General features: G+C 34.8%; 1 protein-coding gene across 1 annotated transcript in view; it reads right to left on the bottom strand.

The window, feature by feature from the left end:
- The window catches only part of LRRIQ3 (leucine rich repeats and IQ motif containing 3), a gene marked incomplete at its 5' end in the record, with an annotated part of 214,095 nt that overhangs the window by 173,959 nt on the left and 14,689 nt on the right, over nucleotides 1-25,447 (bottom strand). The window contains one exon of the mRNA XM_082677469.1: nucleotides 753-886. Coding sequence (XP_082533595.1) covers nucleotides 753-886 — 134 coding nt within the window. The remainder of the gene's footprint in view (nucleotides 1-752; nucleotides 887-25,447) is intronic.

Genomic DNA, 25,447 nt, shown 5'->3' with positions numbered 1-25,447 from the left:
TTAATCCTACCTATATTTCAGGGCCATGTTCTATTTCTATCTTATGAATTCTCCCATTTAGTATCTGAGAATAAACTATAAGAGAATGTTCATTTCTTTTTTCATATGTTTGATGTTTGTCATGACTAAAATAAATTGATGACAGAGTATCCTATCTTATCTCCCCAAGTACAATGTTAAGAGATTCTTATAGGAAAAGTTTTCCTCTGTTTGTAAAATGTCAGCTACCCGAAAGGGATGTAAGGAACAAAGAGAGAGGAAAAAGCATTAATCAAAGGGTAATGTAGACTGATGTGGTACCAGATGTTTTGGCAAAACTATCTTCATATTCAAACAAAATGCAAAATCCTCATATATATATATATACATACATATATATATATGGTTTATATTTCTCTCATGTTGTACATGGCTTATATTTCTATTATATCCCATTACATGAGAGAAATGTAATATATATTTTTGACTAATGTCTTTAAGTTTAATTTAAAATAACTATCAGAATTACTCAATGATTAATAAAAACTTTAATGATTAGTTATTTATATGGTCAATTTAAAAGAAAAAATAAGAGAATCAAATTTTGATTATGCTGAATATTATATTACTATAGAATCTGTGGTGTGTTCCTAAAAATTAGTTTAAATAGTCTATAAAGTACCATTTTGACAGGGAATACAAAAAAGCATATATTAGAGAAATGTCTTTTTATCATCTTTTAATATTCAAATAGTGAAGAAAATAAAACATACCTCACTTTTTTCCTAACTAAGAAACCACGTATCCATCTTTGAACAATCAAAACTGGCGAGTTATGAGCCAGAATTTCATTAATTTTTGAAATAATAACTTTGATATTATCAATTTCATTCTCATAGGTTGATCCCTGTATAAAGAAAATATATTTAATATTTATAGCTCATGAAAGTATTTCCAAAAGATAGTTTAACTTGGTAGTCTGATGGTATAAACTATTAAAACATTCACGGGTATCTTATTATACACATAACAGTTAAATAATAAATCTATTTTCATATCTATTTTTATTAGATCAGAAGACCAAGAATTAGTAGCACCAAATAATTTTAATTCTCTACAAAAAAAATGCAAGATCAATGAGGATAACTTTCTCCATTCTAGATTCTTCTCACAATCTGCTATCATAGTTATAAAATTTTGCCCATAATCACGTTGATATCTGAAAGATAATGGCATGAATAGACATCCAATGAAACTCTAAAAGTATTCTGTTCATCACAGAGGAAACTGATACATGATGGATTTATAAAACAACTTACAGTAGTTCAAAACTTTGTGGCATCTTAACTAGAATGTTGCACACTTTTACTGGAAGACAGCACACTCCCCTGGCGAAAGATGTTCTATATTGCCTTTAAAGAAATTATCTCTAAGATTATTGTTCCTGCAAATTTTTTATTTGGGATCATAGACTCCTTATATCCTACTGATCATTTGACTGGCTAGAAAAAGCCACTCTAGTTATGTCTTGAATGTAAAAATTATGCATTAAAAACCTAACACATTTCTTTGTAAGGTACCTACTCTGAAAATTATCAACCCCATCATGTTTAAAAAAAAATACCTTTACTACATATACACTTAATCAGCTCCAAAAAAAAAATCACAAAGCCTTGTAGATTAATACTACTTCAGATTTATACTTACAAACATTCATTGCTAATTAGCAAATCCTTTACTTTTGGCCCTGGCTTGCTTCTGTTTCCAACAGGAGCTACTGTAAACCTTCAGTACTATTCTCTATAAAGCCTTTTCCCTAGCACTAACTAAACATCTTGCTTCCTTCTCACAGAGAATATAGGACTATCAAGTCTGAACTTTATCAACTAACACTCCTCCCTTCCCTACAAATTTAACTATATTCCCACTTAACTCTTATATATCTGAACTGAATAGAAGCAACTTCTACTTAATCTTAAATCAAGAAGTATCTCACTTCCTGTCCAAGATTGGCTCTCCATCATGGTTAAGTTTAATCTCCCTGTTTTCAATTACTTCCCTGCTACTGTCCCTATGTCTCACCTATAAATATGATGTAGTCTCACCCATCTGTAGAATGCACACACACAAATAATCATACACATCCCAACCCTCCATCCTTTGTATCTAACTTTTATTAAGAGTCCTTGAAACAGAATTCCATATTTGCTGTCCCACCTTCTCTCTTCCTGTATCTCAATCCACTGACTTCTATCCCTATCATCCTATCTAATACTTTTACAAAATTATCATTGGACATTTCTCATTGAAGCACTTCCCTTGGCTTCTATACACCACACTCTTGGGTTTTCCTATAACTAATGTTTACTTCTGGACTTTTTAAAGACCTATCCATACCCTACTTAATGTCACACTGAAAGGATTTTCTCCATTTTGTCTTTTTTCAATCTGAACACACTGTCCAGATGACTGCAACCAAATCCACAGCTCCAACACTCACCTATGTCCTGATGTCTCTCAGATTTCTCACTTTAAGCAGGAACTCTCTCTGGAGCTACAGAACAATATGGTCATACTGATTATCCAATTACAGGCTTACCTTGGAGATACTGCAGATTGAGTTCCAGACCACCACAAAAAAGGGAATATTGAAATACAGCAACTCACATGAATATTTTGGTTTCCCAGTACATATAAAAATTATGTTTACACTATAATGTAGTCTATTAAGTGTGCAATAGCATTGTCTAAAAAAGCAATGTACATGCCTTAATTTAAAAAATATTTTATTGCTAATAAAGCTAACCATCATCAGGGCCTTCAGCAAGTTGTAATCTTTCTACGGTAGAAACATCAAAAATCACTAATCATAGATCCTCATAACAAATATAATAATAATGAAAACATTTGAAATATTGTGAGAATTACCAAAATGTAACACAGAGACATGAAGTGAGTAAATGCTGTCAAAAAAAAATGGCACTTATAAACTTGCTCCATGCAGGGTTGCCACAAACCTTCAATTTGTGATAAATGCATTATGTGTGAAGTACAGTAAAGTGAAGTGCAATAAAACAAGATATTCCTGTAAACTCAACTTGCCCAAACATGAATCTTCTTCCCTAACCTGCTTTCTCACATGCTCTTAGTGGATGGTGCTATTGCCCATATGAACCTAACCCAGAAACCCTAGAACCATCCCAGGCTATCTTTCTCTTTCACTTCTTCATATCCAAATATTGCTAGATCCAATATATTCAACATCCTAAGCATCTGATCTCTACATTTTCTTCTGTTCTCTACCATTGCTTTATTGCATGTCTTTATCACTTCTCTAATTTACTAAAAATGTCCTGATATCTGAAATAATCCCTACTCCCTACTCCCTTCAAATCATAATATGCACTATTGCTAGAATGAACTTTTCAAAATGCAATGATATGATATGATGATATGGCATTTTTGCTGGTATATGATTGAAAGATTAATTACAAATTTCTTGACTTGGCACACAAAATCCTTGATCTAGTCCCTTCTTACCTTCTCAATCTCATCTTCCTTCACCCTATATATAATACCTTCCATTCTGGCAATATTCAACCACTTGCATTCCTGAAAACTACCTGATAATCAAACCTCAATGCTTTTTGCATGCCATTCCAGTTTCTTGACTGCCCTTCTCAATTACTTATCTTACTATCTTAGTCTTTTGGAGACTCAGTTCTTTCCTCCAAGAAGCCTTTCTTGACATTGATCTGAGTTTAATATCCTTCTACAATATTATCCTGTGTTAATAACTTACTTGTCACGCTTGGCAATGGTGAATTTTATCTGAGCCCTGTGATCCTGGAAAACACTGAAGGTTAAGAAATCTCCTTAACCCTTTATTTCAGGAAATGGTTTTATACAAAGAAGAACGCTTCCACCATATTACTTAGATTGTACCCATGAACGTCCCTCTTGTTCGTCTTTGACAAGGCCCTGACACAGACTTTCTAAATTCACATTCTTTGCCTGTTAATGATTAGTTTAACTGCTTTGTCTATACTGAGCAGTCGGAATAAAACGCTTGTTAACCAAACTTTGGTTAAGATTCTCTCTCCTTCCCCTAGTCCCCTGGACTTTGCCCCACCCTCAGCCTGTTACCCTAAACAAAAACATACACACACACACAAACACACACATGCACACACACACACCATGAGACCAAATGTGATGAAAAAAAAACCCATAAAATTACAGGAAATCACAACTATACCAGAAACCAGTAAAGGATAACATTTAAACAAAAGATTATATCATAGGGGCTTCCCTGGTGGTGCAGTGGTTGAGAGTCCACCTGCTGATGCAGGGGACACGGGTTCGTGCCCCAGTCCGGGACGATCCCACATGCCACGGAGCGGCTGGGCCCATGAGCCATGGCCGCTGAGCCTGCACGTCTGGAGCCTGTGCTCCGCAGTGGGAGAGGCCACAACAGTGAGAGGCCCATGTACCAAAAAAAAATAATAATAATTTACTTGCTCATAAGAGGCCTACACCCTCCCTCCCTTTCCTTATTTAAATGGTATATAAGCATGAATTCTCACCTCGGGGAGTTACTCATTTTTCCCTGGGTATCTTCTCAGTATACATGAGGTATAAATGTTAGTAAACTTCTGTTTGTTTTTCTCTTGTAATCTGTCTTATATTACAGGGGTTTCAGCCAAGAACTCAGAAGAGTAGAGAGAAAATTATTTTTGCTCCCCTATAGTAGTTTGGGAGCAGGGAGGTTGATTGCATAAGTAAGAAGGGAGGGAGAAGAATACAGGAGGGAATTTAGATGACTAGGTTTAAGTGGTCCTGGTCAGATGCTGCAGTTCTCACCAGCAGAGAACCATTAAGCTCACACTGCAGTTTACAGCAGAGTCCTGCTTCCCACCAATGTGTGAATAACTCATCTCTTTAAAGAGATAAACGAATAATCATCAGCTGTGGGTGGAGTTAGTGTCCCTGCCAGAAAACAAGTAACCTCAAGACAATACTCAAGTTTTATGATGTCCTAGAACAATTATCCAGTAAAATGCCAATAAAGATATCACTGCAAACTTGAAAAAATGGCATAACCATTTGATATCTGAGGACAAATGGATGTATCTACTTTCTAAGGGAAAGTAATGCATTTCCTCCACTATGTGAGTGATGACTCTGGAGAAAAACTGCCTGGGTTTAAATTCCAGTTCTACCACTTGCTAGCTATGTGATCTAGGGTAAGTAACCCATCTGTCCCCTATTCATCATCTGTAAAACAGAGAGAACCTCACTGGGTTTTTGTGAGAAAATATTTGTAAAGCACTTAGAACAGTGCTAAAACATTCCAAGCATCCAAACAATGTTATCTGTCAACAGTTTAAGGACTTCTGTATACCTTATTTAATACTTAAAAAATTAGTAGAGGAATATACTAAGCAATTTATCCAAACTAACATAATGTAAAATTTAAAAATTAATAAATTAACTATAAAAGATGATTAGTACTAATATTTTCAATCCAATGAATGGAATTAAAGAATTGTAGTAAAAGCTTAACGAAGGACAACGCATGCTTAGGCAAAATACTATCAAGAATCAACAAAACAGATGATAGAATAATGAAATATCTATACTCTACCACTTGCTATTGTAACCCTGGGATGAAAATAGGGCTACTGTTAACCCTGGTATAAAGCATAATGGGGCATTTCAAAAGAAAAGTAAAGACTTTTGTAAAAATGACTCAGATGGAAGAGAGTATTTTGTGTTCCAACAGGAAGAGTACTTTAAAAAAAAATCTAAAACTACGTTCCATTCAGACTGCATGTAATTACATAAAGAGATTTCCAATTAACCTGATATTCTCAGTACATTTGTACGTATTTAATTTTTTCTTTACTTTTTCCATGTTTTTATTTCTTATATATGTATCTAGTCCCTAAAGTCTACCTTTTTCTATTCCATTTGTTTTTTTTTTGTATCAGAATTTCCTAATTTGACACAGATTTTCTCAGCATAATTGAAAAATGTAAATCACACTAATCCCACAAGTATTTATTTAAAATAGAATTAACACATGCAGTTTTCACTTCTTTATTCCATCTGTAATATATTCACTTTAACAGTCACATGAAATGGTGAGTACCTGTGTGAAACTCCCCACAAAAGCTAGGAAGATTTTTTATTATTTTATAACTATTTCTAAGGATCACTGGTAAACACTTTGGGAACACACTATAGTCAATTCACAAAAAAAAAAAAAAAAAAATTCACCTGAATCAAGCAACATTAGATAACAAAATAAAATTTAGAACCATAATAATAAAACACAATAAATTTTTTAGAAAAGAAGAAAAGCATAGACAAGAACAAAAACTTTACACAAATTTCCACCACTTGAAGTACCTATTATCATTTAAAAAATGTTCACTTCCAAATACTTTTCCCAACTCTGAGCTTATCTTTTCATTCACTTAACAGGGTCTTTTACAGAGCACATATATATATTTTTTTAATTTGATGAAGTACACTTTACCATTTTTTCTTTTTAAACACTGTGCTTTTAGCATCACGTCTAAGTCTTTGCCTCGTCCTAGATCTCAAAGGTTTCTTTCAGTTTTATTTTCCTAAGTTTTTTAGTTTTAAGTTTTACATTTAACTCCAAGATCTATTTTGAGTTAATTTTTGTATGAGCTGTGAAACTTACATTGAGGCTCATTTGTGTGTGTGTGTGTGCGTGTGTGTGCGCGCGCGTGCGCGCGCAATTGTTCCAAGTAACATTTATTGAAAAGGCTATATTTTATCCATCAAGTTCTGTTCATATTTTGTTAGATTTACACCTAAGTATTTCACTTTTGAGTGACTATAAATGACATTATATATTTAATTTTGGTGACCAGGTATTCATTTTTAGTACATAGAAATATGATTGATTTTTGTTTGTTTACCTGGAACCCTGCAGCCTTGCTAAGCTCACTTTTTAGTTCTAAGAGATTTTTTTGGTAGATTCTGTGGTATTTTCCACATACGTGATCATTTCATCTGCAAAGAGTTTTATTTCTTCTTTTCTCATCTGTATGTTTTTTATTTCCTTTTCTTACTTTATTGCACTAGCTAGACTTTCCAGCAGCATGTTGACAAGAGAAATGAGAACAGGTATCTTTGCTTTGCTCCCAGTATTGGGGAGAAAACATTCAGTCTTTTACCATTAAGCATAATGTTGGTTGTAGGTTTTATCTTGATGTTCTTTATAAAGAAGAGGAAGATCCCTCTCTACCTATTTTTCTGAGTTTTTTAACGATGAATGGATGTTGAATTTTGTCAAATGTTTTTTTTCCATGAATTGATATGATATTTTATATATATATATATATTTAGTCTTTTGATATGGTGAATTATATTAATTGATTTTCAAATATTGAACCAGCCTTGCATACCTGGAATAAGTCCCACTTGCTCACGGTATATACTTATTTTTACATATTGCTGTATTGCATGTGCTAATATTTTGTTATAGATTTTTATGCTTACATTTGTTAGGGATATTTTTATCCCAGGGATAAATCCCACTTCATCATGGTGTATATCATTTTAATGTATTGGTGAAGTTGGTTTGCTAATATTTTGTTGAGGGTTTTTGCATCCATGTTCATCAGGGATATTGGTCTGTAATTTTCTTTTCTTGTAGTGTCCTCAACTGGTTTTGGTTTCAGAGTAATGTTGACCTTGTAAAATGAGTTTGGAAGTGTCTGCTTAGCTTCTATTCTTTTGAAAGTGTGAGAAAAATTGGTATTAATTCTTGTTTAAATGTTTGGTAGAATTCACCAGTAAAGCCATCTGGTTCTAAACTTTTCTTTGCTGGGAGGTTTTTGATTACTGACTCAATCTCCCTACTAGTAATCAGTCTGTTAAAATTTTCTATTTCTTAATGATTCAGTCTTAGTAGGTTGTATGTTTCTAGGAATGTATCCATTTCTTCTAAGTTGTCCAATTTGTTAACATATAATTGTTCATAGCAGTCTCTTATAATCCTCTGTATTTGTGTGGTATCAATTTTGATGTCTCCTTTTTCATTTCTAATTTTACTCACTTAGGTCCTCTCTCTTTTCTTAAGTCTAACAAAGGGTTGGTCTATTTTGTTTATCTTTTCAAAAAAAAAAAAAAAACCTCTTAGTTTCACTTATTTTTCTGTTGTCTTTTTAGTCTCTATTCTGTTTATTTCCACCTGATCTTTCTTTATTTCCTTCCTTCTACTAACTTTGGTTTAATTTGTTCTTCTTATTTCTAGCTCCCTGAGGTGTAAAGTTAGGTTGTTCATTTGAGTTCTTTTTTTTTTTCTTAACATAGGCATCTATCACTATAAACTTCCCTCAAAACAACTTTTGCTGTATCCCATAAGTTATGCTGTCATTCCATTTTCATTTGTTTCAAGATATATATTTTTTATTTCTTCTTCGATCCATTGGCTGTTGTATGTTGTTTAATTTCCACATAATTGTGAATTTTCCAGTTTTCTTCTTGTAATTGATTTCTAGTTACATACTATCATGGTCAGAAAAAATACCTAATATGATTTCCATCTTCTTAAATTTGTTAAGGCTTATTTTGTGGCCTAGCATATGATCTATCCTGGGGAATGTTCTATGTTTGCTTGAGGAGAATGTGTATTCTGCTGCTCTTGGATAGAATTCCTATGTCTGTTAAGTCCATCTGCTCTAACAATTAAGTCCAATTTTTCTTTTTGATTTTCTGTCTGTATGATCTATCCATTGTTGAAAGTGAGATATTAAAGTCCCTTACTATTATTATATTGTGGTCTATTTCTCCCTTCAAGTTTCTTAATATTTATATATTTAAGTGTTCCTATTTTGGGTATGTAAATATTTACAAATGTTATACCTCTTATTGTACTGACCTTTTTATCATTATATAATGAACTTCTTTGTCTCTTATTACAGTCTTCAGCTTACAGTCTATTTTGTCTGCTATAACTACACTTGCTTTCTTTCAGTTTCCATTTGCATGGAATATGTTTCCATTTGCATGGAATACATTTCCATTTGCGTGGAATATCTGTTCTTTTTTATTTTTCAGTCTTTTTTCTCTCTGTTATTCATATTGGGTAATTTCTATCTTTCCTTTCCTTCATTATGTCATCTTTCCCCTCCATTCTGCTGTTTAGTTCATTTACTGTGCTTTTTATTTTGGTTACTGTATTTTTGAGTTCTCAAATTACCATTTGTTTCTTTACCGCTACTGTTACTCTGCTGAGGCCTCCTATATGTACATGTTTCAAGCATGTTTATAATTGCTCATTGAAGTATTTTTATCATGGCTACTTAAAATTTATCAGATAATTTTAACAATTCTATCTTCTCAGTGCTGGCATCTATTGATTGTCTCTTTTCACACAGTTTAAGATCTTTCTAGTTCTTTGTATGTTGAGTGACTTTTGCCTGAAACCTAGATATTTCTGTATTATAATACTTTCATTGTTATTTAAAATTTCTGTTTTAGCTGGCTTTGTCTGACACTGTTCCAGCAGGGGAAATGTGAGTCATTATCATGTTACTTCAAGCGGGAGGTAGAAGTCCAAGTTCCTCACCACTCAAGCCCCTACTAACCCCCAGCTGGGCAGGAGAGCTCATTGTTACTTCTGTGTGTAGGTGGGAGTTTCAACTTCTATGTGCTCTTCATTGACACTGCTATGGGTGTAGTCTTGTTATAGCTGAGCAACTGTGAAAGTCTTGATCTCCATTAGGACTCCTCTGACAACACCCAATAGGTGTTGGGTTGCCTCATTAGAGCCTCACAAGGATGGAAGTCCAGGATCTCCATTCAGGCTTTACTGGGATGGGTGCAGGAAGGACCAGTTTTCTCTCTGTGGTTATTGACTAAAAGTTATCTGTTTTACTAGACTGAATGTTTCTTGGTTGTTTGGATAGAAAGGATACTTCTATTTGTATTTCTGGTATTTTGTTTTTTTGTTTGCACCCTTTGGCCGTTCTGGGTTACTGCCTTCTTCAGCTAAAATTTAGGATATATAAAGGAAAAAAAAAAAAAAACAGCAAACTCACTCCATCATTTTCATTCCTCAGGTTCATTTGTTTAATGAACAAGTTTCTGCTCTTCATTACTCATAGTCTTTTTATGTTTGTTCTGTATATAATGTCCAAGGAATTTCTATAATATATAACATTATATAATACCTTATATAATAAATAGTAATTATATAATGTATATAATGTCCAGGGAATTGAGCAGTACTTTACAAGAGAAACATCTACTCTGTCTTCCCAGACGTGAAATCCTGTACCCTTATTTTTTTTCCTCCAGTTTTATTGAGATATAATTGACATATAGCACTGCATAAGTTTAACGTGTACAGCACAATTATTTGACTTATGTACATCATAAAATGACTACCAAAATTAGGTTTGTGAACATTCATCATTTCATATAGATTCAAAATAAAAGAAAAAGAAAAAAATATTTTCCCTTGTGATGAGAATTCTTAGGATTTACTCTCAACTTTTATAACATGTATAACATAAAGCAGTGTTAATTATATTAATCATGTTGTACATTACATTCCTAGTACTTATTTACCTTATAAATGGAAGTTTGTACACTGTGACCACCTTCATCCAATTCCCTCTCCCCCAAGCCCCCTGCCTCTGGTAACCACAAATCTATCTCTTTTTCTATGAGTTTGTTTGTTTTCTGAAGTATAACTGACCTACAACACTATATTAATTCCTGGTACACATGTAGTGATTCAATATTTCTATACATTACAAAATGATCATAACAATTAGTCAAGTTATCATCTGTCACTACACAAAGATATTATTATTGACTATATTTCCCATGCTGTACATTTCATCCCCATGACAGTATGATTATCTTTTTTTTTTTTTTTTTTTTTGCGTTACACGGGCCTCTCACTGTTGTGGCCTCTCCCATTGTGGAGCACAGGCTCCAGACGCGCAGGCTCAGCGGCCATGGCTCACGGGCCCAGTAGCTCCGCGGCATGTGGGATCTTCCCGGACCAGGGCACGAACCCGTATCTCCTGCATCGGCAGGCAGACTCTCAACCCCTGCACCACCAGGGAAGCCCAGTATGATTATCTTTGAATACGATAATTTATTAAGATAAATATGTTATGTTGGCCCTATACTATTTTTTATCTATCTAGTCTTACATTTCCAAAAATATTTCTGTTATATATTTTGTATAATACAATTTTGTACATTAATGCCCAAACAAAAATAACTTTATTGTAGCTGTTATTTTTTATATCAACTGAAACAGTTCCTGTTTATTCCACTTAACGTTTTGTGTACTGAATCCTACATTAAGATTAATGTTAAGTCTTTTGCTTTATTCCAATTAATATATATTTGCTTAGCATTTTACTTTTACTGCATTACTTTGGTTTTGGACATGATATTGCTAATAAACATCTTGATTTTGGTTTTTACATTTATTTATAATAAAATTATAATTGGTGTACATTTACTTATATGTATATCACATTCATAAATGTAAATATATAGTTTTTACACCTATAGTATTACTTTTGATATGTTGTCTTACAATGTTTTTGTATTTCATATTGACTGTATTTTCTCTTTTATCTTTTTTTTTGGAAAGCAAAACCATTTTAGATATTTACAAATATTATGTAATCTATATTACTCTATTAAGTCAAGCATGAATTCATTTAAAAATATTAATTTGGTAATTATATATACTATATGTCTATATATGCAGTTTTAGTTTTCTTTTGAAATTTACATTGGAATTAAGAATAAAGAGACGTTAAGTGTTTGAGCTAAATATCTCTACCTTGGAATATCAATCCTGTACCGCGTTTTCAATTTTTTCACCACGTGACAGAAAGTATTAACTGCCTTCTAAGAATCTATATTCCTTTCCTCCTTATTAATAGAATATTGATGGTCCTGGGACAAGATGGTGGAGTAAAAGGACACTGAGCTCACCTCCACTCATAAGCACACCAAAATTACAACTAACTGCTGGACAACTATCAATAAAAAAGTCTGGAACCTACCAAAAAAAGATATTCTACATCCAATGATATAAAGGAGAAACCAAAAAGAGATGGTAGGAGGGGTGCACTTGTGATATAATCACATCTCATACCACCTGGGTGGCACCTACAAACTGGAGAATAATTATATTGCAGAAGTTCTCCCACACGTCAGGCTCCCCAGACTACAGGCCTGGCATCGGGAGGAGGAGCCCCAAGAGAATTTGCCTTTGAAGGCCTGCAGGGCTTGACTGCAGGGGCTCCACAGGACTAGGGGAAACGGAGACTCTACCCTTGGAGGGGGCACACAAGATCTTATGTGCACCAGCACCTACGGCAAAAGCCATGACTCCATAGGAGCCTGGGACAGACCTACCTGCTTGTCTTGGAGGGTCTCATGGGATGATGGGAGGCAGCTGTGGCTCTCTCTGGGGTCATAAAAGCTGGGGTGGACATATTGAGAAGTGTGCATCTGCATGAACTCTTGCTGGAGACAGATATTTTGCTTGAATCATTCACACAAACAGCCAGCCTCACCGAACAGCCTATAGGCTCCCGTGTGGAGACGCTTCAGGCCAAACAACCAATGGGGTGGGAACACAGCCCCACCCATCAATAGACAGGCTACCTAAAGACTTCCTGAGCCCACAGCCACCTCTAGACATGCTCCTTTACATGGTGCTGCCCACCAGAGGGCCAAGACCCAGACTCATACACCAGTCAGCAGGCATGGGCCCCTCCTGCTAGGAAGCCTGCACATGGCTCTAGACCATACTCATCCAGGAGAGGGCAGACACCAGAAGGAAGAAAACTACAATCCCACAGCCTGTGGAACTGAGTCCGCAAACAGATCAGAATCTACCACAGGACCAACTGGTCCCTGGCCCTTGGGTGACAAGAAGGGAGTGTACTGCTAGGACATCCCCTCCAGAGGGACACTTCTCCAAGGTTGAGAAACATAAATAACCTACTACATAAATAAAAATACAATTAGAAATTTAAACAAAATGAGGTAGCAAAGGAATATGGTCCAGACTAAGCAAGAAAAAACAGCAAAAATACAGCTAAGTGAAGTGGAGACAGGCAATATACCTGAGAAAGATTTCAGAGTAATGATCATAAAGATGATCCAAGAACTATGGAAAAGAATGGAGGCACAAACTGAGAATATATGAGAAATGTTTAACAAAGAGCTAGAATACATAAAAAACAAACAAACAAAGGTGAACAAATGAATAACTGAAATGAAAAGTACACAGAAGGAATCAATAAATGAGGCAGAGGAACAGATAAGTGAGCTGGAAGACAGAACGGTGGAAATCACTGCCATGGCACAGAAAAAAGAAAAAAAAAGTGATAACATTAAACACACCAACATTCACATCATAGAAGACCTAGAAGGAGAAGAGAAAGGGCTTGAGAAAATATTTGAAGACATAATAGCTAAAAACTTCCCTACCATGGGAAAGGAAACAGTCACCTAAATCCAGGAAGTACATAGAGCCCCATACAGGATTAAACCAAGTAGGAAGACACCAAGACCCACAGTAATTAAACTGACAAAAAATTAAAGGCAAAGAGAAAATCTTAAAAGCAACAAGGCAAAAGCAACAAATAACATACAAGGGACGCTCCATAAGACTATCAGCTGATTTTTCAGTAAAAACACTGCAGGCCAGAAGCAAGTGGCATGATACATTTAAAGTGATGAAAGGGAAAAACCTACAACCAAGAATAGTCTACCCAGCAAGGCTTTCATTCAGATTTGACAGATAAATCAAAAGCTTTACAGAGAAGCAAAAGCTAAAAGAATTCAGCACCACCAAACCAGCTTTACAACAAATGCTAAAGAAACTTCTCTAAGTGGAAAATAAAAGGGCACAACTAGAAAGAAGAAAATTACGACATGGGAAATCTCATGGTAAAGGCAAACATACACTAAAGGCAGGAAATCATCCACACATATATATGATATCAAAACCAGTAGGCATAGGAGGAGGAGAGTACAAATGCAGGATATTTAAAATACATTTGCAATTAAAAGATCAGCAACTTAAAACAATATATAGACTGCTATACCAAAACTTCATGGTAACTGCAAACCAAAAATCTATAATAGATATACACACAAAAAAGAAAAAGGAATCCAAACAAAACACTAAAGGTAGTCATCAAATCACAAGAAGAGAACAAAAGAGGAAGGAAAGGGAAAAAGAAGGCCTACAAAAGCAAATCCAAAACAATTAACAAAATGGAAATAAGAACATACATATCAATAATTACCTTAAATGTAAATGGTTTCAATGCTCCAACCAAAAGACAAAGACTGGCTGAATGGATACAAAACAAGATCCACATATATGCTGTCCACAAGAAACCCACTTTAGATCTAGAGACACATACAGACTGAAAGTGCCAGGATGGAAAAAGGTATTCCACACAAATGGAAATAAAAAGAAAGCTGGTGTAGCAATATTCATATCAGACAAAATAGACTTTAAAATAAGGACTGTTACAACACAAAAAAAAGGACACTACATAATGATCAAGGGATCAATCCAAGAAGAAGATATAACAATTGTAAATATATATGCATCCAACATAGGAGCACATCAATATATAAGGCAAATATTAACAAAACATAAAAGGAGAAAGCAGCAGAATACACATCCTTCTCAAGTGTACATGGAACAATGGAACATTCTCCAAGATAGATCACATGCTGAGCCACAAAGCAAGCCTCAGTAAATTTAAGAAAAGTGAAATTAGAAATCAACTATGAGAAAAAAAACTGAAAATAAACCCATACAAAAGTGAAGGCTAAACAATATGCTACTAAACAAACAACGAATCACTGAAGAAATCCAACAGGAAATCAAAAAATACCCATAGACAAATGAAAATGAAAACATGACAATTCAAAATCTGTGGAAGGAAAGAAGTTTATAGCAATACAATTGCATATCAGGTAATAAGAAAAATCTCAAATAAACAACCTAATGTTACACCTAAAGCAAGTAGAGAAAGAAGAACCAACAAAACCCAAAATGAGTAGAAGGAAAGAAAGCATAAAAATCAGATCAGAAATAAATGAAAAAGAAATGAAGGAAACAACAGCAAAGATAAATAAAACTAAAAGCTGGTTCTTTGAGAAGGTAAACAAAATAGATAAACCATTAGCCAAACTCATCAAGAAAAAAAGAGAGAAGACTCAAATAAATAGAATTAGAAATGAAAAAGAAGAAGTAACAACGGACACTGCAGAAATAAAAAATATCATGAGAGATTACTACAAGCAACTCTATGCCAATAAAATGGACAATCTGGAAGAAATGGACAAATTCTTAGAAATGCACAACCTTCTGAGACTGAATCAGGAAGAAATAGAAAATATGAACAGACCAATCACAAGCAATGAAATTGAAACTGTGATTTAAAATCTTCCAACAAACAAAAGCCCAGGACCACATGGCTTCACAGGCGAATTCTAACAAACATTTAGAGAAGAGCTAACACTTATCCTTCTCAAACTCTTCCAAAATATAGCAGAGGGAGGAACACTCCCCAACTCATTCTACGAGGCCACCATCACCATGATACCAAAAACAGACAAGGATGTCACGAACATAGATGCAAAAATCCTCAACAAAATAGTAGCAGACAGAATCCAACAGCACATTAAATGGATCATACACCATGATCAAGTGGGGTTTATTCCAGGAATGCAAGGATACTTCAATATACATAAATCAATCAACGTGATACACCATATTAACAAACTGAAGGAGAAAACCATATGATCATCTCAATAGATGCAGAGAAAGCTTTTGACAAAATTCAACACCCATTTATGATAAAAACCCTGCAGGAAGTAGGCATAGAGGGAACTTTCCTCAACATAATAAAGGCCATATATGACAAACCCACAGCCAACATTGTCCTCAATGGTGAAAAACTGAAAGCATTTCCACTAAGATCAGGAAAAAGACAAGGCTGCCCACTCTCACCACTCTTATTCAACATAGTTTTGGAAGTTTTAGCCACAGCAATCAGAGAAGAAAAGGAAATAAAAGGAATCCAAATCGGAAAAGAAGAAGTAAAGCTGTCACTATTTGCAGATGACATGATACTATACATAGAGAATCCTAAAGATGCTACCAGAAAACTACTAGAGCTAATCAATGAGTTTGGTAAAGTAGCAGGATACAAAACTAATGCACAGAAATCTCTGGCATTCCTATACACTAAGGATGAAAAATCTGAAAGTGAAATCAAGAAAACACTCCCATTTACCACTGCAACAAAAAAGAATAAAATATCTAGGAATAAACCTACCTAAGGAGACAAAAGACCTGTATGCAGAAAATTATAAGACACTGATGAAAGAAATTAAAGATGATACAAATAGATGGAGAGGTATACCATGTTCTTGGATTGGAAGAATCAACATTGTGAAAATGACTCTACTACCCAAAGCAATCTACAGATTCAATGCAATCCCTATCAAACTACCACTGGCATTTTTCACAGAACTAGAACAAAAAATTTCACAATTTGTATGGAAACACAAAAGACCCCGAATAGCAAAAGCAATATTGAGAATGAAAAACGGAGCTGGAGGAATCAGGCTTCCTGACTTCAGACTATACTACAAAGCTACAGTAATCAGGACAGTATGGTACTGTTACAAAAACAGAAATATAGATCAATGGAACAGGGTTGAAAGCCCAGAGATAAACCCATGCACATATGCTCACCTTATCTTTGATAAAGGAGGCAGGAATGTACAGTGGAGAAAGGACAGCCCCTTCAATAAGTGGTGCTGGGAAAACTGGACAGCTACATGTAAAAGTATGAGATTAGATCACTCCCTAACACCATACACAAAAATAAGCTCAAAATGGATTAAAGACCTAAATGTAAGGCCAGACACTATAAAACTCTTAGAGGAAAACATAGTAAGAACACTCTATGACATAAATCACAGCAAGATCCTTTTTGACCCACCTCCTAGAGAAATGGAAATAAAAACAAAAATAAACTAATGGGACTTAATGAAACTTCAAAGCTTTTGCACAGCAAAGGAAACCATAAACAAGACCAAAAGACAACCCTCAGAATGGGAGAAAATATTTGCAAATGAAGCAACTGACAAAGGATTAATCTCCAAAATTTAAGCAGCTCATGCAGCTTAATAACAAAAAACAAAAAACCCAATCCAAAAATGCACAGAAGACCTAAATAGACATTTATCCAAAGAAGATATACAGATTGCCAACAAACACATGAAAGAATGCTCAACATCACTAATCATTAGAGAAATGCAAATCAAAACTACAATGAGATATCATCTCACACCAGTCAAAATGGCCATCATGAAAAAATCTAGACACAATAAATGCTTCAGAGGGTGTGGAGAAAAGGGAACCCTCTTACACTGTTGGTGGGAATGTAAATTGATACAGCCACTGTGGAGAACAGTATGGAGGTTCCTTAAAAGACTACAAATAGAACTACCATATGACCCAGCAATCCCACTACTGGGCATATACCCTGAGAAAACCATAATTCAAAAAGAATCATGTACCAAAATGTTCATTGCAGCTCTATTTACAATAGCCCGGAGATAGAAACAACCTAAGTGTCCATCATCGGATGAATGGATTAAGAAGATGTGGCACATATATACAATGGTATATTACTCAGCCATAAAAAGAAATGAAATTGAGCTATTTGTAATGAGGTGGATAGACCTAGAGTCTGTCATACAGAGTGAAGTAAGTCAGAAAGAGAGAGACAAATACCTTATGCTAACACATATATATGGAATTTAAGAAAAAAATATGTCATGAAGAACCTAGGGGTAAAACAGGAATAAAGACACAGACTTACTGGAGAATGGACTTGAGGATATGGGGAGGGGGAAGGGAAAACTGTGACAAAGCGAGAGAGAGGCATGGACATGTATACACTACCAAACGTAAAGTAGATAGCTAGTGGGAAGCAGCCGCATAGCACAGGGAGATCAGCTCGGTGCTTTGTGACCGCCTGGAGGGGTGGGTTAGGGAGGGTGGGAGGGAGGGAGACGCAAGCGGGAAGAGATATGGGAACATATGTATATATATAACTGGTTCATTTTGTTGTGAAGCTGAAACTAACATACCATTGTAAAGCAATTATACTCCAATAAAGATGTTAAAAAAAAATAGAAAAGATCAAAGAAACTAAAAGCTAGTTCGTTCAAAAGATAAAAAAGAATTGATAAACCTTTCACCAGACTCACCAAGAAAAAAAGCGACAGAGCCCAAATCAATAAAATCAGAAATGCAAAAGGAAAAGTTAAAACCAACACCACAGAAATGCAAAGGATCATAAGAGACTACTACAAGCAATTATATGCCAATAAAATGGATAATTAGAAGAAATGGACAAATTCTTAGAAAGGCACAATCTCCCAAGACTGAACCAGGAAGAAATAAAATATATGAACAGACCAATTACAAGTACTAAAACTGAATCTGTGATTGGAAAACTCCCAACAAACCAAAGTCCAGGACCAGATGACTTCACAGATGAATTCCAGCAAACATTTAGAGAAGAGTTAATATCTATTCTTCCCAAACTATTGCAAAATATTGCAGAGAAAGGAACACTTCCAAACTCATTCTAAGAGGCCACCATCACCCTGATACCCAAAACAGACAAAGATATCACAAAAAAAGAAAATTACAGGACAATTATCACTTATGAAAATAGAAGCAAAAATCCTCAACAAAATACTAGCAAACAGAAGCCAACAATATATTAAAAGAATCTTACACCATGATCAAGTGGGATTTATCCCAGGGATGCAAGGATTTTTCAATATCCACAAATCAATAAGTGTGATACACCACATTAACAAATTGAAGAATAAAAACCATATGATAATCTCAATAAAAAAAACTTCTGACAAAATTCAACATCCATTTATTATAAAAACTCTCCAGAATGTGAAAAAGAGAACATGCCTGAACATAATAAATGCCATATATGACAAACCCACAGCTAATATATTCAACAGGGAAAAGCTGACAGCATTTCCTTTAATATCAGGAACAAGACAAGGATGCTCATTCTTCCCAACTTTATTCAACATAGCTTTGGAAGTCCTAGCCAAGGCAATCACAGAAGAAAAAGATATAAAAGGAAACCAAACTGGAAAAGAAGAAGTAAAACTGTCACTCTTTAAAGATGAAATGACACTATACATAGAAAATCCTAAAGATGCTATCAGAAAACTACTAGAGCTCATCAATGAATCTGACAAAGTTGCAGGCAGGATACAAAATTAATACACAGAAATCTGTTGCATTTCTTTACACTAACAATGAAAGATCAGAAAGAGAAATCAAGGAAAGAATCCCATTCACCACTGCATCAAAAAGAATAAAATACCTAGGAATAAACCTACCTAAAGAAGCAAAAGACATGTACTCCCAAAACTATACTACGCTGATGAAAGAAAATGAAAACAGCACAGACAGATGGAAACATATACCATGTCCTAGGATTGGAAGAATCAATACTGCTGAAATAACTATACTACCCAAGGCAATCTACAGATTCTATGTAATCCCTATTAAATTACCAAAGGTATTTTTCATAGAATTTTAACAAAAATTTTAAAAATTTGTATGGAAACACAAAAGACCCTGAATAGCCAAAACAATCTTGAGAAAGAAGAGCAGAGCTGGAGGAATCAGGCTCCGTGGCCTCAAACTCTACTACAAAGTTACAGTAATCAAAACAGTATGGTACAGGCACAAAAATAGACATATAGATCAATGGAACAAGATAGAAAGCCCAAAAGTAAACCCAAGCACCTATGGTCAATTAATCTACAACAAAGAAGAATATACAATGGAAAAAAGATAGTCTCTTCTATAAGTGATGCTGGGAAAACTGGACAGCTACATGTAAAAGAATGAAATTAGAATATTCTCTAACACCATATACAAAAATCAACTCAGAATGGATCAAAAAGGTATGTGTAAAACCAAAGAACTCCTAGAAGAAAACACAGGCAGAATATTCTTTGACATAAATCGCAGCAATATCTTTTTAGATACATCTCCTAGAGTAATGGAGATAAAAACAAAAATAAACAAAAGGGACCTAATTAAACTTAAGAACTTGTGCACAGCATAGGAAACCATAAACAAAATGAAAAGACAACCTACAGAATGGGAGAAAATATTTGAAAATGATGTGACCGACAAGGGATTAATCTCCAAAATATACAAACAGCTCATATACCTTAATATCAAAAAAAACCCAAACAACCCAATCAAAAAATGTGCAGAAGACCTAAATAGACATTTCTCCCAAGAAGACATACAGATGGCCAACAGGCACATGAAAAAATGCCCAACATCACTAATTATTAAAGAAATGCAGATCAAAACTACAATGAGGTATCATCTCACTGTGGTCAGAAGGGCCATCATCAAAGTGTCTACAAATAGTAAATGCTGGAGTTGGTGTGGAGGAAAAGGAACCCTCCTACACTGTTGATGGAAATATAAATTGATACAGCCACTATGGAGAACAATATAGAGGTTCCTTAAACCACTAAAAATAGAGCTACCAGATGCTCCTGCAATCCCACTCCTGGATATATATCTGGAGAAAACCATAATTTGAAAAGGTACATGCACCCCAATGTTCACTGTAGGATTATTTTCAACAGCCAAGACATGGAAGCAACCTAAATTTCCATTGACAGATGAGTGAATAAGATATGGTGTGTGTATGTATGTGTGTGTGTATATATGTATATATATATATATATATGCATGCATACAATAGAATATTACTCAGCCATAAAAAAAGAATGAAATCATGCCATTTGTAGCAACATGAATGGACCTACAAGTTATCATACTAAGTAAAGTAAGTAAAGTAAGCCAGAGTAAGACACAGAAAGACAAATACACTGCTTATGTGTGCAATCTTAAAAAATAAAAAAATGAACTTATTTACAAAACAAATACAAAAAGAAAACAAAGAAAATGAAACACAGATAAAGAAAACAAACTTATGGTTACCAGTGAGGAAAGAGGGAGGATCGGAGGTTGGGATTAACATATACTCACTTCTATGTATAGAAAAGATAACCAACAATGACCTACTGTATAGCACAGAGAACTATAATCAACATTTTGAAATAAGGGAAAAGAATCTGAAAAAGAATATACATTTATACATATATATAAATACATACTGTATACAGTATCTATAACTGTATCGCTGTACTGTATACCTGAAACTGACATGACATTGGAAATCAGCTACACTTCAATAAAATTTAAAAAATAAAACAAAACAACAAAAATAGAACATTGGTTTTGTTTAAGAATTAAATATGCCCAAGTAAAACTACTCATCATAGAAGATTCTCTTCTCTCATGCTAGCCATGTGATCTAGTTCTGGTGGTAGAAGTCTTTCAGGTGGAATACCTAGAGGAGCTACTCTTTTCCTAATACAAAAAGGTAGACTTAGCTAACATGTGCTTTGTGTTCCTAACAATCCCCTTCCGCCTGATGTAAGCACATGCCTGGACATGAAAAAGCTCACTTCCTATGAGGGAAAATGTTCATTTGTTAAAGATACATAGCAGGAAGCTAGAATAAAGCTTGGTCCTTCACAACTTCCTTGAGAAGCTACACAGAAGGATTGCCTACCTCTAAATTCTTTGTTTCACAACAAAAATAAAATCCATTTAGCTTGCTTTCTATTACATGCAATCAAAAAACAAGGCCAATTGATAGCACTGATTCCTTGCCCAGATCACCCCTATCTTAAAATTATAACTATATATCCCCTACTATATGTTTTTAGATTTTTAGATTAAAAAGCACTTCAAATTTCTAGCTACTTTGGTTTCATATAGTGAAGAAGTACTTGTGTTTTCCCATTTCTTCAAGATATAAGTAATTTCCAACTAGACACCAAAAAACCAAAGTCTATAAATTATATGTCACAGTTAAGAATAAACAGGTTCCTTCTAGACAGCTTCATTGTGTTATAGGGCACAAGTTTTTTTTTTTGTTTGTTTGTTTCTAACATCTTTATTGGAGTATAACTGCTTTACAATGGTGTGTTAGTTTCTGCTTAACAACAAAGTGAATCAGTTATACATATGCATATATCCCCATGTCTCTTCCCTCTTGCATCTCCATCCCTCCCACCCTCCCTATCCCACCCCTCTATGTGGTCACAAAGCACTGAGCTGATCTCCACGTGCTATGTGGCTGCTTCGCACTAGCTATCTGTTTTACGTTTGGTAGTGTATATATGTCCATGCCACTCTCTCACTTTGTCCCAGCTTACCCTTTCCCCTCCCTGTATCCTACAGTTCATTTTCGAGTAGGTCTGCGCCTTTATTCCCGTCTTGCCCCAAGGTTCCTCATGAGCTTTTTTTTTTTTTTTTAGATTCCGTATGTGTTAGCATAGGGTATTTGTTTTTCTCTTTCTCACTTACTTCACTCTGTATGACAGTCTCTAGGTCCATCCACCTCACAACAAATAACTCAGTTTCATTCCTTTTTATGGCTCAGTAATATTCCATTGTATATATGTATCACATCTTAATTATTCTTTCATCGGTTGATGGGCATTTAGGTTGTTTCCATGTTCTAGCTATTGTAAATAGAGCTGCAATGAACATTTTGGTACATGACTCTTTTTAATTTATGGTTTTCTCAGGGTATATGCCCAGTAGTGGGATTGCTGGGTTGTGTGGTAGTTCTATTTGTAGTTTTTTAAGGAACACCCATACTGTTCTCCATAGTGGCTGTATCAATTTACATTCCAACCAACAGTGCAAGAGGGTTCCCTTTTCTCCACACCCTCTCCAGCATTTATTGTTTGTAGATTTTTTGATGATGACCATTCTGACTGCTGTAAGAAGTTATCTCATTGTAGTTTTGAGTTGCATTTCTCTAACAATTAATGATGTTGAGCATTCTTTCATGTGTCTGTTGGCAATCTGTATATCTTCTTTGGAAAATGTCTATTTAGGTCTTCTGCCCATTTTTGGATTGGGTTGTTTGTTTTTTTGATATTGAGCTGCATGAGCTGTTTGTAAATTTTGGAGATTCATCCTTTATCAGCTGCTTCATTTGCAAATATTTTCTCCCATTCTCAGAGTTGTCTTCTCATCTTGTTTATGGGTTACCTTGCTGTGCAAAAGCTTTGAAGTTTCATTAGGTCCCATTTATTTATTTTTGTTTTTATTTCCATTTCCCTAGGAGGTGGGTCAAAGAGAATCTTGCTGTGATTTATCTCATAGAGTGCTCTGCCTATGTTTCCCTCTAAGAGTTTGATGGTGTCTGGCCTTACATTTAGGTCTTTAGTCCATTTTGAGCTTATTTTTGTGTATGGTGTTAGGGAGTGTTCTAATTTCATTCTTTTACATGTAGCTGTCCAGTTTTCCCAGCAGCACTTATTGAAGAGGCTGTCATTTCTCCACTGTATAGTCTTGCCTCCTTTATCAAAGATAAGGTGACCATATGTGTGTGGGTTTATCTCTGGGGTTTCTATCCTGTTCCATTGACCTATATTTCTGTTCCTGTGCCAGTACCATACTGTCTTGATTACTGTAGCTTTGTAGTATAGTCTAAAGTCAGGGAGCCTGATTCCTCCAGCTCCGTTTTTCTTTCTCAAGATTGCGTTGGCTATTCGGGGTCTTTTGTGTTTCCATACAAATTGTAAAATTTTTTGCTCTAGTTCTGTGAAAAATGCCAGTGGTAGTTTGATAGGGATTGCATTGAATCTGTAGATTGCTTTGGGTAGTAGAGTCATTCTCAAAACGTTGATTCTTCCAATCCAAGAACATGGTATATCTCTCCATCTGTTTGTAACATCTTTAATTTCTTTCATCAGTGTCTTATAATTTTCTACATACAGGTCTTTTGTCTCCTTAGGTAGATTTATTCCCAGGTATTTTATTCTTTTTGTTGCAGTGGTAAATGGGAGTGTTTCCTTAATTTCTCTTTCAGATATTTCATCATTAGTGTATAGGAATGCAAAAGATTTCTGTGCATTAATTTTGTATCCTGCTACTTTACCAAATTCATTGATTAGCTCTAGTAATTTTCTGGTAGCATCTTTAGGATTCTCTATTTATAGTATAATCTCACCTGCAAACAGTGACAGCTTTACTTATTCTTTTCCGATTTGGAATCCTTCTATTTCTTTTTCTTCTCTGATTGCTGTGGCTAAAACTTTCAAAACTATGTTGAATAATAGTGGTGAGAGTGGGCAACCTTGTCTTGTTCCAGATCTTAGAGGAAATGGTTTCAGTTTTTCACCATTAAGAACAATGTTAGCTGTGGGTTTCTCATATATGGCCTTTATTATGTTGAGGTAAATTCCTTCTACACCTATTTTCTGGAGTGTTTTTATCATAAGTGGGTGTTGAATTTTGTCAAAAGTTTTTTTTTTCTGCATCTATTGAGATGATCTTATGGTTTTTCTCCTGCAATTGGTTAATATGCTTTATCACACTGATTGATTTGCGTATATTGAAGAATCCTTGCATTCCTGGGATAAACCCCATTGATTATAGTGTATGATCCTTTTAATGTGGTGTTGGATTCTGTTTCCTAGTATTTTGTTGAGGATTTATGCATCTATGTTCATCAATGATATTGGCCTGTAGTTTTCTTTCTTTGTGATATCTTTGGTTTTGGTATCAGATTGATGGTGGCCTCGTAGAATGAGTTTGGGAGTGTTCCTCCCTCTGCTATATTTTGGAAGAGTTCGAGAAGGATAGGTGTTAGCTTTCCTCTAAATGTTTGATAGAATTCGCCTGTGCAGCCATCTGGTCCTGGGCTTTTGTTTGTTGGAAGATTTTTAATCACAGTTTCAATTTCAGTGCTTCTGATTCATCTGTTCATATTTTCTACTTCTTCCTGGTTAAGTCTCAGAAGGTTGTGCATTTCTAAGAATTTGTCCATTTCTTCCAGGTTGTCCACTTTATTGGCATACAATTGCTTGTCGTAATCTCTCATGATCCTTTGTATTTCTGCAGTGTCAGTTGTTACTTCTCCTTTTTCATTTCTAATTTTATTGATTTGAGTCTTCTCCCTTTTTTTCTTGTTGAGTCTGGCTAATGGTTTATCCATTTTTTTATCTTCTCAAAGAACCAGCTTTTAGTTTTATTGATCTTTGCTGTTATTTCCTTCATTTCTTTTTCATTTATTTCTGATCTGATCTTTATGATTTCTTTCCTTCTGCTACCTTTGGGGTTGTTTTGTTCTTCTTCTCTAATTGCTTTAGGTGTAAGGTTAGGTAGTTTATTTGAGAGGTTTCTTGTTTCTTAAGGTAGGATTTATTGCTATAAACTTCCCTCTTA

This window comes from Grampus griseus, assembly GCF_964374135.1.
Source record: "Grampus griseus genome assembly, chromosome: 1".
Lineage (NCBI taxonomy): Eukaryota > Metazoa > Chordata > Mammalia > Artiodactyla > Delphinidae > Grampus > Grampus griseus.
The sequence above is the reverse complement of the archived record's forward strand: the minus strand, read 5'-3'. Positions and strand labels throughout refer to the sequence as shown.